Raw genomic sequence first — 13,690 nt, 5'->3', positions numbered from 1 at the left:
ATCAAAATCAATCAAGAGAACAAACCTTGGTCCAAGTCAACATCCACCATCGAAGTTTATAACTGATCATCAATGCAAGTATATATTAATTCACACTTTGAATATTCACCGTTGGAACTATTTTCCTATCTCTCCTTAGTTGCAGTTAATTAGAAAACAAGCGATCTAATTAACCCTAATTACGAAACAACCCAAGACAAGCGCTAAATGTTTAATTTAGTAGCAGCCTTAAGAATTAGAGAGATCGATGAATCTAAACAACACAAACACAAGCGGTTGCATTTAATTTAGTTGAGCGTTCTTCCTAAGATCTAATAATTTCTGAAAAACACCTAACTGATAGGGTTTAGGGTTTCCTACCCCTTTGCGTCTGTAGAATCCTGTCCCTAGCCTCGTCTAGGTTTTCGTTCCCTTCAGACTCTGGTGAGGCTGGTAGGACGGTGTGGTACTGTGTGAGTTAGTGGTTTCTCGTTTGGTTGTTGGATGTGTTTTGGTGGAACGTGGGACTATGGCTGGACTTGAGGAGATGTGGGCTAGGTTTTCTCTGTCAGAAGAGGAAGAGAGGGGCGCTGATGTTGATGGACAAGAGGTAACTATCCCCCATCGTTTGGCTGGTAAGTTCTTCACAAAACATGTGCTGAATGTCGATGCTGTGGCTCGCACGTTTAAACTTCTATGGAGACCTAGGGGGGAATTAAAAATTCGAGATATGGGAGATAATATACTACTGTTTGAGTTTGAGGACTGTCTTGATATGGAACGAGTTTTAGAACTGGAACCGTGGTCATACGATAAGCACCTGGTGGTATTTCAGAGAACTTTGGTTGCTGAGGCGACTCCATCACTCGACTATTCCAGTTCTTCTTTTTGGATTCAGCTTCACAACGTTCCTGCATATTTATTAACGACTGAAACTGGTGAATCTGTGGGCAAGACTTTAGGTAGGGTGCTTCAAGTTGCTAACCCAGAAGACGATGGGGCTGGGGGAGAATTTTTGCGGATCCGAATCAGCTTGGACATATCAAAACCATTACCCAGATGTTGCAAGCTACGGAAAGAAGGGAAATTTGTGGGTTGGGTGGGATTGAAGTATGAGCGGTTACCAAACTTTTGCTATTGGTGTGGCCGTGTCAGTCACAGTGAGCGAGACTGTGAGATGTGGCTACATAACAAGGGTAGGTTGCGCAAGGAAGATCAACAATACGGCGAATGGCTTCGTGCGAACTCAGTAAGGGCTACACGTAAAACAGTGGCAACTATTCCAGGGGCAGCACATAGTAAAGTACCATGGCAGAAGCAATCAAATGTCAAAACCAAAGTTCAGCATGATATGGGTGAGAAGTCTAAGCAATTGGCCAGTACAAGTGATCATGACGAAGTATGGGAGAAGGAGGACAGAGGGGATGTTTCAGTAGTAAATGGTAGTGCTTTAAGGACGGTGCATGCATGTCAGCAAGAATGTGAGGGTAATGGGAGTGGTCTTGTTGGGCTGGGAAAGGACCGGGTTAGACCAATGGAAGTGCAAGGCAGCCATGTTATTGTTTCGGCCAAAGTAGATTAGCCAACTACAGTGACAGATTTTTCAGCTGAGAAGTCTGGCCCAACTTTGTTGACCAGGGCATGGAAGAGATTAGCTAGAGAAGTGGGCAAGAATCAAAAGGATAATGAGGAAGGCTGTATGCTCATGACAGTATCGAACACAGTGGACAATGGGAAGCGCCATATGAGTATTGACTTAGAGAATTCAGTGGAGAGTAAAAAACAATGTATGGATGTTTGTGAGGGGATGGATGACCAATCTCCTGAGGTGGTGGCTGCATGGCAACACCACCGGGCATTATGAATTGCCTAAGTTGGAACTGTCGTGGGCTTGGGAACCCACAGACAGAAGATGAGCTGGTTGCCCTAGTGACAACAAAAGATCCCAAATTAGTTTTCTTAATGGAAACTAAGGCTGAAAAATTTATTTTGGACAGAATTGGTAGAAGGATACATTTTGCTAATCTCTTTTTTGTCCCACGTGCCAATTCAGGTGGGGGGCTTGCTTTGTTCTGGAAGCATGATGTGGATGTTAGTGTTCAGACTTCATCTAAGAGATACATTAATGTTGTTATTAATCAAGGAGCGGATGACACCTGGAGGTTCACGGGTTTCTACGGAGATCCTGACACTGCCAGCCGGGAAAACTCCTGGGATTTACTTCGATCTTTAAGTCATCGATTTAGTTTGCCTTGGGTGTGCTTGGGCGATTTTAATGAGATTTTGTTTGCTAATGAGAAATTGGGGTGGTTGGATAGGCCGGAGAGGCAAATGCAGGGATTTCGAGATGCTTTGGATTATTGTGCTTTGAAGGACCTGGGCTTTACAGGATTCCCATATACTTGGTGTAACAAAAGGCCTGGTGACCAAAATACTTGGATCCGACTAGACAGGGGTGTGGCAACTGTAGATTGGATTCTTCGGTTTTCAGTATTTCGTATTCACCACTTGGATGCTTTTCACTCTGAACATAAACCACTTCTGCTATGCTCAGACTCGGAATTCAAGCGCTTTTACAGGAAAGGCCGTCCCTTCAGATTTGAAGCTATGTGGTTAAAAGATAGTACCTGTGAAGATGTAATAAAGCAATCTTGGGAGGGTGAGTCCTCTCCTAATATAGATAGGGGTTTTAACAGGAAGATCACAGCTTGCCGGTTGAATTTGAGAGCCTGGAATAGGAATTGTTTTGGGCACGTGCACAATACTTTGGCAAAGAAACTCAAGGATTTAAAATGGGCTGAAGAGGAAGGTTGCTATGCTTCAAATCCGGGGAAGATTTATCAGTTAAGGGAGGAAATTCAGAAGCTCAAATATCGTGAAGAAAGTATGTGGAAGCAACGGTCTCGCAATGCTTGGCTGAAGGAGGGAGATAGTAACACTCGCTATTTCCATTGCCGAGCAAACCAAAGGAATCAAAGAAATTTTATATCAAGTTTGGAGGATAATGATGGAGGGTGGGTAGAAGAGGAAAGCCGATTGGGTGGGATTGTTAAGGACTATTTCAGGACTATTTTCTCTTCCTCAAACCCTTCGGGTTTTGACAGTATCTTGCAAGGCATTCATCCAGCTATTACTGAGGAAGCAGCTGAGTTGCTGGGGCGTGATTTTCAAGCCGATGAGGTGGGGGTGGCGCTTAAACAAATGGCTCCTCTGACAGCTCCTGGACCTGATGGGATGTCACCTGTATTTTATAAGTCTTTCTGGCATATCGTTGGGGAGGATGTCACTGCAGTGGTGCTTAAAGCCCTCAACACAGGTAGCTCAAGTGCAGAACACCAAAAGAAATTCTGGAAAAGTCTTTGGCAACTCCAGGTGCCAAACAAAATCAAAAACTTTGTTTGGAGGGCATGTAATGAGGCTTTACCAACAAAGATGAATCTGCACCATCGACACGTCACGGACTCTGATACTTGTGATTTGTGTGGAGAGTTTCCTGAGGATACTGTTAATGCTTTTTGGACATGCAAGGAAATAGCTACGGTTTGGTTGTCTTTGGAATGGTTCCACCAATATGTCCCTGTTCAGCCTATGAATTACAGAGAGTTGTTGGCCAGGTTTTTGCCGAGTCAAGATGATTACAAAGCTGAGATTTTTGCTATTGCTGGGTGGCTCGTGTGGAATAGGCGCAATGCTATTCATTTCAATAGAGCTGTCCGACCTGTGGATAGTATTTGCAGAGAGGCCAGTAGCATTCTCCAGGAGTTCCTTCAAGCACGGGAGAGTGAGCAGAGTCCACCACGTCCTCAGGCAGTCTGTGGCGGAGTTGGAGGCTTTGGCATGTCAGAGGGCAGTTCAGTTTGCTTTGGAGATTGGCTTGACTCAAGTGGTGGTCGAAGGGGACTCTGTTATTGTCATTGAGGCGCTCCAGAATGGATCGGGTCAGTTTGCCAGCTATGGGAACATTCTTGAAGACATTCGGTCCCAATTATCACATTTTCAATATGTTGTTTTTTCATATTCTAGCCGTGTATGTAACTCTGTTGCTGATGCATTGGCTAAGAAAGCTAGTTCTAGTTCAGGGCTTCAGGTTTGGCTAGAAGACTTACCTGAAGACATTGCCCCCTTTGTGTTTAGAGATGTTCATTAATTTTGTTTTGAATAAAAGTGCCCAGGCTGTTTGGTCTGGTTTCTCAAAAAAAAAAAAAGAATTTCAAGCAAAGGAACATTCCAGAACGTCAACAGTGCAGGTGCAGCAACTTCAAGCCCGATTTTGACCTTGATGCGGCCTGTATCTCTCAAAACTCAAAACATGAAAGTTGTAGATATTTGTCTTGGTGTTCCATAGCATCTTGAATCATATCAATCGGAGCTATTATGAGAGAGTTATGCCCAGATTACAAAGCGATGTCAAAGCTGTCCAGAATCACCCAATTAACTACGTTTTGCACTTTATGCCTCCATTTGCATCCTAAATCAAAATATAAGAATAATGAGTACATTTAGGCACCAAATCTATATATTACTAAAAGCTGAAGCGTAGCATTTAATACTACTGCTCTCATGTTGCGCCACATCAGCTGCCACGTCATTTTTAAAATATATATATAATTTGTCCTACAATTTTAAAATAATTTTTACAATTTTCAGCCTTATGAATACAATCCACTACTTATTTATTTACTTCCACTATCACCCTATAATAAATCCAGCCCACTACTTATTTATTTACTTCCACTATCACCATATAATAAATCTGTATAATTAATCTAGCCCACTTCTTATTTATTTAGTTTCACTATCAAGTCCAACCCAAAACCTTTTCAGTTCAGATTTAAGATTTTATGTGAGCCTTTTCAGTTTAAAGGAAAAAATAAAATAAAATAAAACGTTGAAGCCTTTCAAGCTTTAGGTTTTTTTTTTTTTTTTTTTTTTTTTTTTTTTTTTTTTTTTTTTTTTTTTTTTTTTTTTTTTTTTTTTTTTTTTTTTTTTTTCAATTTTCCTATAATTGTTTTTAACATTTTTTTTTAATATTTACATTTCTCCAACCTTTCTCTCTCCCTTACCATTTCATCTCCCCACTACTTCTTCAATCTTTCTCCCTCCCTTACCTTTTCATCTCCCCACTACCGTCTACATTAATATCATTCTTCCTTTTTCCCTTCATCTTCCTTTATTTTTGTCTCTTCTTATTCACACAATCTTACTATAAATTTGTCACTATCTCTTCTATTCTATGCATAGTTTTTCCTCACAGAAAAAGGTACTCTCTCTCTCTCTCTCAATTTTTTGGTGGATTTTTATTTTTTATTTTTATTGCATCTCTACTTTAGGTTGATAATTTTTTATATTCTTTAAAATTCTATTTTGGGTTAATGCGATTTAGTTTTATTTTTTAAATTGTTGATGTTGTTTATTTTATTTTTTATTCTCTTTGATTGTTAAATGTTATCCTATTGCAATCTAAAGAATTAAATATAGCGTATAAAAATATAATATTATTCTATTACATAGCATGATTTGGATAATTTGGTATTTATTTTCTTACATAACATGATTTTTTATAGTGCTCAATTAGGATATTAAACTATGAGACTTTACTAATTTTTGTTTATTTTCTAATCCTTTGTGGTGGACAAAGTACTTTTAATAGTTGTATTAGAAGTACTCTATAATGTCATTCACTTAAAGAAAAGCAAAGGTTAGCCAAACGAAAATAATTATATATGTGACAAATTGCAAAAGTTAAAATTTGTATATATACAATAATTGTTTATTTGATAATATGTTTTGGGTGGCCGAAATTATAATTTCTACAAAGAAAATAACCTTAATAGATTATTAAAAACAAAATTTTATCATAATATTGGTTCAATTAATCATTGTTAAGTTTTATTATTTTTTTTTAGTTTACATTTTTTTGGTGTTTTAGATTGTTCCTATGTTACATATATGATTGTTCCTATAATAAATAAAAATATAATTACGAAATGCATTACTTATTATTAGATTAGTTTAAATTGTAAAAAAAAAAATTAATAAAACCACCATAAAAATAATTATCACGCGCAACGCGCGGGTCCGCAACTAGTAAATATAAAAGACTAAACATTAAGGGATAAAAATATGACATTTTGCATTCTCATCATTGTGTTGCAGGAGAGGTCCCATCAGTTGAGGAATAGGACTGTGACTCAAGCCTTAATTCAATGGCAAGGTAGGCCATGATGATGCAGTGCAAGCTGTGATGCAGCAGTGAGTATTCGTGCCTAAGTGTCTATATTTGAGGTACATTAGAGTTGGTTAGTGACTGTGCAAGTTAGTTAGAGTTAGTTAGAGACTAATGGGTCTTTGATAGTTGTCTTAGTGTTGTATAAGAGACCAATGAGTTGTATAGTGGACAATCAAGCAAGTGTATTCTTTCAATGCAATTTTTTTCCTTTTCTTTTCTCTATTATCTTTTCTCTTTCTCTCTCTCTCTTCTGGAGGCCTAGCTTACCTTGAATCCAGCTACACCATAAATTCCCCAATCCAATCCTAACAAAGCCTTATTGCATTGAATATTCTTTATGATTGATTCATCATTTGAAGAACTCTTCAAATCCAAGCCAATTGCTCTTTCTACTGTGTAAAATTGGTTCCATTAAAGCGATCCAATTTCACCAAACCATGGTTCAACATCTTCAAAGTTGTGTCATCATTTACTCCTTGTCTTGTAGTCAAATATTGTTTAAGATTGTTGGGGGATATTATACAAAGTAATAATGGAAGAACAAGGTTAACACAAAAGACAAACAGAAAATAGATAACTTGGAGGCACTATATTGTTTTCCTTAAACAATATTTTCTTCCCACACTTTTGTTGCTAAAGGATTATCGCAAATTTGTCCCCAAGATACAACCAAGATGTTGGGTTCTACAGATAGCAATTCTGGAGAATGACCACAGGATTTTTTATATTTCTTGTATTATTTTTCAAGTGGACATAAGCCTCTATTTATACCCATAGGGTTATGTTTCATGAAAAGGCACGTATGGAGAGTTAGTTATTTTTCAATTGAACATAAGCCTCTATTCATGAAAAGGCACATAAGGAGAGTTAGTTATTTTTTTATAAAACGGCTAACAAATATTGAAACCTCTTCAACCTTTCTAAACAGTCACTAGAAAATTCTACAGAAAATTCCAGAAAATTCAGATTTTCAAATTTTCACTTAGAAAATTCCAGAACTTGAATTTTCACTTTACGAAACCTTATTCTCCAAACTCAAACATTATTATTATAACATATCCTTGTATATACCTATATATACAACAGGAGCACAATCCGTTGTCGGGCATAGCCCATTTGTTGGCGAAGTTGGTGGAAGTTGGGTTCGGGTCGAGTCAAGTGCTGGAGCAGATCCATCTGGGGTTCACAGAGAATGCGGATGAGATGAGAGTGATGTTCTTGATGGGGGATCCTAAGAAGAGGGGAGTGAGGTTTGGATTGAGAGAGGGTAAGCTCGACCGCGTGGCGATGGCAAGTGTGGAGACCTAAAAGAGGGAGTACATGTGCAATGAGCCGGCGAATTTGAGTGTTGCGTGGAGAGACCCAAGTTGGATTCATGACGGGGTTATGAAGAATTTGAAGAAAGGAGTCAGGTATTATTATCAGGTAATTTTTGTTTAATTGGGTTTTTAGTTTAGTAAATGATATTTGTAATTTGTCATTAGTTTTGGAACATTGTTAATTGCAAATTTGATACTTTAGAATTTAGATTGATCAAAATGATTATGACTCAATAGCTTGACAAAAAGCTACTATCAATTTTGTTATAAACGAAAAAAAATTGACTTACAAACTAATATGACAATGAATGTGATCCATGTCACATCAAGTAATCAAGAACATAATGAATAAATGGCTTTTGTTAATAGGTTGAAGTAGCAAAAGCTAATAAATAAATGGTCATTTGAGTAGAATGTTGTGACTCCCTAGAAACGCTGATCGATTGCAATAAAAAAAATCAACTTTAACCAATGCACTTTGGCACTCATTAACCTAACAATTTGGTTTCATTGACCAACAAATATGGTTGAATTTAATTGTCTTTGGAAAAGATAACACTACTTTTGTTGTAGGGGTTAATAAAGCTATGTGGTTGAATTCAATTGGAAAACCTAATTTGTACCAAAGTTTTGCTCATTTATGAATTACTTTTTTGTTTCATATATAAAAAGGAGTAATTGTTTCTAATATTATGCGGTAAATTTTGTAGTAGATGTAGGGTCCGTTTGGATTGAACTTATTGTTGCTGAAACTGAAAACTGAAAATACTGTAGCAAAATAATTTTTAAATGTGTAAATAGTACTGTGGGACCCATTTTTAATATTTTTTATTTCGTAAACAGTACGTGAACAGTGATGAACAGTACCACTACTGTGAAACTACAGTACCGCTACAGTGCTTCTTTGTCAAATTTGAACCCGTGCGACCAAAAAAAAAAAAAAAAGGAAAACGTGGACGCCTGAATGCAGACACCCAATCCAAACCCTCACGTAGAATCACTCTTTTGGTTTTGCGTTGAAAAGTTAGACGCATAAGTTTGTAAGGCTTGTGTGGTAAATTTTGTTGTAGTTGTACTATCGTTCTATTCATAATATTTCACAATAGTTTGGATTTTATTATAGAATTTTCTTCCATGTGACCTTGTAATTATTGAATCTCATTTGCATGATCATGTCTAAGAAAAGCATCCAATGAATGTCTTAGTTTGAGTGTCTATAGATTTCATGGTGATCCATAGCTACAAAAAAGTGTTTTTATAAACTACTGGCTTGATTATTTGTTTATACGTATATAATGTCTAATTAGTTGTATGATTAAACTTGATAAAGTGAACTCATATGAGAAACTATTTTTGCCCGACATTGCATGGTTTGAATATAACAATGGCTGTGCTTGTGCTTAATGTCATATATTTTGTACATTGTTGGCCTCGAGCCCAAAGAAATAAGACATCTAGAGTAAGTTTAAAGATTATTTAAACTTGAGTCACTTCATTATAAATTAGTTGACCCCAAAATGTTTGACTAAGGCTTGGTTGCTGTTCTCTATGATAGGTTGGAAGTGATGCTGGAGGTTGGACATCAACTCGCAGCTTTGTGTCAAGGAATGAGGACTCTGAGGAAACAATAGCTTTTCTGTTCAGTTAAATGGGAACTGCAACACCATACTCTTCCTTTCTCCGTACAGAAGAAGAGAGCATAGCGACCATGAAGTGGATACTCCGTGATATTGAGGCTTTGAGTGACAAGCCAGCGTTTATCTCACATATTGGAGACATTAGCTATGCAAGAGGATATTCATGGTCGTGGGATCATTTTTTTACTCAGATTGAACCTGTTGCATCCAAAGTAGCATACCATGTGTGCATTGGTAATCATGAGTATGACTGGCCTTCACATCCTTGGAGACCTAAGTGGTCTGTGGGAATTTATGGAAAGGATGGGGGTGGTGAATGCGGTGTACCCTTCAGCTTTAGGTTCAGAATGCCTGGAAACTCTTTAGAGCCAAATGGAACCCGAGCTCCGGACACTAGAACCTTTACTGCTCATTTGATATGGGGGCAGTACATCTTGTATACATGTCAACTGAGACCAATTTCCTTCCAGGGAACAAACAATATAGTTTTTTAAAGTATGATTTGGAGTCAGTTAATAGAAACAAAACCCCTTTTGTGGTAGTCCAAGGGCACCGGCCGATGTATACAACAAGCAATGAAACTAGAGAAGCCCCATTGAGGGAGAAGATGCTTGAGCACTTGGAACCTTTGTTTGTGAAAACAAGGTCACCCTTGCTTTGTGGGGTCATGTCCATAGATATGAGAGGTTTTGTCCAATGAATAACTTTACTTGTGGAAGCTTGGGCCTGGATTGGGAGGATTGGGAGGCATTTCCAGTCCATATTGTTATTGGGATGGGAGGACAGTATGCGCAATCCACCTGGGAGCCTAGACCTGACCACCCGGATGATCCAATCTTCCCACAACCAAAGCGCTCTTTGTACCGCAGGGGTGTGTTTGGGTACACTAGATTGGTTGCTACAAAGGAGAAGCTTCAGCTTCTTATGTAGGGAACCATGATGGAGAAGTGCATGATATGGTGGAGATTCTAGCATCTGGACAAGTTGTCAGTGGCAGTGGGGCTAGTGCTGGTGCCGGGAGCAAGGCGGCTCAGTCCAAATCTTCATTGTTGGTTGAGGGAGCGATCATATTAGTGCTTGTGGCTTTTGAAGGCTATGTTCTTGGCTTCATTTCACGTTCCCGGAAAGACGCTACTTCAAAAAATAGATGGACTCCTGTGAAGACACAAGATATTTGAACTTGAAATTGAATTGAAGCACATTGTTTAGTTTCCAAAATCTGGTTCATCTGTATTTCTAAAGTAACTGCAATTATGCAATTTTCCTTATGTAATTTATGCTATTCAACACTTTATATAAAGGGCTTCATATGGTTTAAATTCATATGCTTTGTCAAATAAATGTGCAATTGTCATGGACTATTTTATTGATGGATGAATACGATCTTATCTTACCATTTTGTGCCATTGGAGGTCCTGTCATATTTCTTTTGCTTACTTCTGTGAGTACTCTTATGTGGAGAAAAGACCTATTATTTTAATATTGGAGATAACTGGGGAGCATCTCTAGTTGAGGAACTGTGGTAACTCTCCTGAATTCACGATATTATTGAACCAATCACCTACTGTGCGTTAAAAGGTTGATTCCCCTCATTTTTAGGATAACCTACATCAGCAAACTACAAATTCCTTAATGGAGAAAATCCAAGAATCTGCATGTTAAAAGTGAATAGTCTTCTGAGTAGTCACATAATGGATTGTAGAAACTTTCTTCTAAATTGGTTTGGTTGACTATTCTTTTCACTCTTATAATAAGAGAGTAATATAACTGGACATCATAGGCAATCAAAACCTTTCATTTGATCAAAAGCTTATAATGATAACACCTAGACTGAAATTATCAAATTAATACAATCCACAACTCCATGGTTTAATTAAAAAAAATACCTACTGAAAATCCTTTTGTTTTTGTAATCATACAAACCAATTCTTCTGGTGTATTTTCACTGGCTAATAATACTTAAGAGGAAAGCCCAAATCATAGCAATGGCAAGCACCATAACTGGGGTAACTTGAATACTGTGATTTGATGGAGAAGCATTTTTATCTGGGGCAGGTGCTGGAGCTGGGATATCTTGGACATTGATGGCAACTTTCATTCCCCCAAAGCAGTAGTCTTTGCAAATGAAGTAATATTTCTTTGCCTCAGTTAGCTCAAATACATCACGTCCACCCTTTGTTATGTTCTTTATGAAGTCCTGCACAATGCACTTCTCATAGCTGGTTTCATTCACCTCAAATACAGTATACAGTACCTTGTTGAATCCAAAATCTGAAGAAGGCAACACGATAATTTAGAAAAGAACAGAGAAAAGCAAAATAAAGATGAGGACAATATCAGTGCCATGCAGATTATAAATTCAGAGACTTAGTATTAACTCACGCATTTGTTTCATTTTTTGATACATACAATATGAATGAACCTATAACTTCTGTTCTATGATGATTGTTTTTTTACTATCTGGTCAAAACACGGATTGTTTATTTTATTTTATTTTATATTTTTTACTGGAATTTGAATTCAAGTCCCTTATTCAAGGATAATATGCTTTAACAGTTGAATGTATATTAAAAAAAAAACAGATATTAAAAACAAATACAGATATGTCTGTATTTGGCAGAGAAATTTAAGCATCTTATCAGTCTCATTATAACTAAACTAAATAGCTTCCCAAATTAAAATCTCATTCCAATACTTAGGACCACAAATAACCTCCAATCTTATCTAAAGCACAAAATGTGGGATTTTGAGATTCAACAATGTACTAATCATAAAAAGTTTTTTTTCCCCTTATTTTTTTGGTAATTACAAATGTATCAAATGAATTTTAAATCTATGACCCACCATCCATTTCATTATTGTGAAAGGAGGAAGTGATAGTTAATCCATATATAGCTATGATCCATAAAAAGTGAGTAGTGAAAAGCTTGTTGAAAGAAAGAAATAAGTGAAAAGTGAAAAGCTTGGGGAAAGCAAGAAATAAGAGTTAGAGAACTCCTCAAATATATTTGTGCGTTGTCTGTTTGAATTGCCCCTCCTTCTGTCTAAAATCAGACATGCATACAAAACCATCATCATCATATTCTTCTATTCCTTTGTTATCATGTTCTCGTTCTGTTTAAATATATATATATATATATTCTTCTCCTTCTTACTATGTTACGCCATTAGATGTAGTTTGTAAAGCTATAATACACATAAAAACAATTATAAAATCATTATAATGAAAGTAACATAAATAAGGAAATTCGCTTAAAGATAAGACAGATCCCTATTGATGGAAAGATAAGCGAGAGCCTCGTAAGATAGTTTGGTCATATTCAAGAAATAATGATTAATACACCAGTATAAAGGTAGAGAAAAGACAAAAAATAATGTGTCAATTTAGAAAGTAACGAAAAGTATAACTTTGAATAAAATAGAATGATTGAAAAAAAGTAAGTGTAATAGACTCTGTTTAATTGTTAAGAATCTATACCAGACCTCAAAATTTTCAGATTAAGACTTGGATGATATTGTTATTATTGTAAATTATACACACACCCAATAGATCATAATAGATCTTGAACCTATGACCTCACCATCCATTTCATTATTATAAAAGAAAGAAATACTAGTTAAGCTACCTATGAATCATAACAACTTGAAAGCAACAAAAGAGTCTAGGAGGAACTCCATCAAATTGAATGCTTTCCCCTCAATACATTTTCAAGAAATAAGGTACAGGCATTATAATTGGTAAAAATAACGAAATCATATCTTGAAATTAAAAATCAAAGTTAGTGGAAATATTAATCCTTCAGTCAAAAGAACATGGATTTCATCAAGGGAGAAAAAAAATGGTATAATTAACTCAGAAGAAAAAAAGAGAAGAAATAATGAACAAGCCAAACCAACGATTAAAATATGATATCCACTTTTTCCTAACACTTTTTCATCACCCAAACAGTTCATACTAATAGACATTAAGAGAGAGAGAGAGAGAGAGAGCATACAAAGCCAGTCCCCAACTAGAAATTTCTCATGACTTGTCCACTCCGAGAAGTTGGTGTTTGGTGTCCAACCAGCCTTATTACCTCCAACGTAATGCAATTCAGCTTTTGTTAATTCCACCATCATCATCACTATTACTATGCTCACTAACAATTTTCTCAAACTTGTACCCTCCATCATCACCACCCTCTCTATCTTTGTACTCTATAGTCTATACAAACAAATGATAAGATTTGAAGAACTCTCTCTAGTCACCTAAAAATTCTCAATTACAGCCATATCATACATGGAATCAAGGCCTATTTTATAGGTCTCCTACAATATAGCTACCTAATAACTCCAAAAATTTCAATTAGGGTTACGACCAAGAGTAATTATTCAGTACTCCAAAAGTCAAACAATGTAGTATTACTTTTGGTCTTAAAATAATAATAGCGAGTACCACTAATTAATTTATGTTGAAAATTTACGATACTTGTAATCTTAAAGTTCCTAATAATTTTCCAATAATACACTAACTTGTATAGAGGCCT

At 36.5% G+C, this 13,690-nt stretch overlaps 1 protein-coding gene and 1 pseudogene across 1 annotated transcript; both read right to left on the bottom strand.

Annotated features, from left to right (window-relative positions):
* Positions 1-50, bottom strand: part of LOC136064883 (uncharacterized) — a 3,251-nt pseudogene extending 3,201 nt beyond the window's left edge.
* A 10,945-nt stretch (positions 51-10,995) lies between these two features.
* Positions 10,996-13,372, bottom strand: LOC111990909 (early nodulin-like protein 20). Its single transcript, XM_024022675.2, has 2 exons — positions 13,160-13,372; positions 10,996-11,435 (listed from the first exon to the last, which is right to left on the bottom strand). Exons 1-2 carry the CDS (start codon positions 13,335-13,337, stop codon positions 11,107-11,109), a joined length of 507 nt encoding a protein of 168 aa, XP_023878443.2. The 5' UTR covers positions 13,338-13,372; the 3' UTR covers positions 10,996-11,106.
* Between the last annotated feature and the right edge of the window lie 318 nt (positions 13,373-13,690).

This window comes from Quercus suber, unplaced genomic scaffold (genome assembly GCF_002906115.3).
Source record: "Quercus suber isolate HL8 unplaced genomic scaffold, Cork oak 2.0 scaffold_790, whole genome shotgun sequence".
In the NCBI taxonomy this organism is placed as follows: Eukaryota; Viridiplantae; Streptophyta; class Magnoliopsida; order Fagales; family Fagaceae; genus Quercus; species Quercus suber.
The sequence above is the reverse complement of the archived record's forward strand: the minus strand, read 5'-3'. Positions and strand labels throughout refer to the sequence as shown.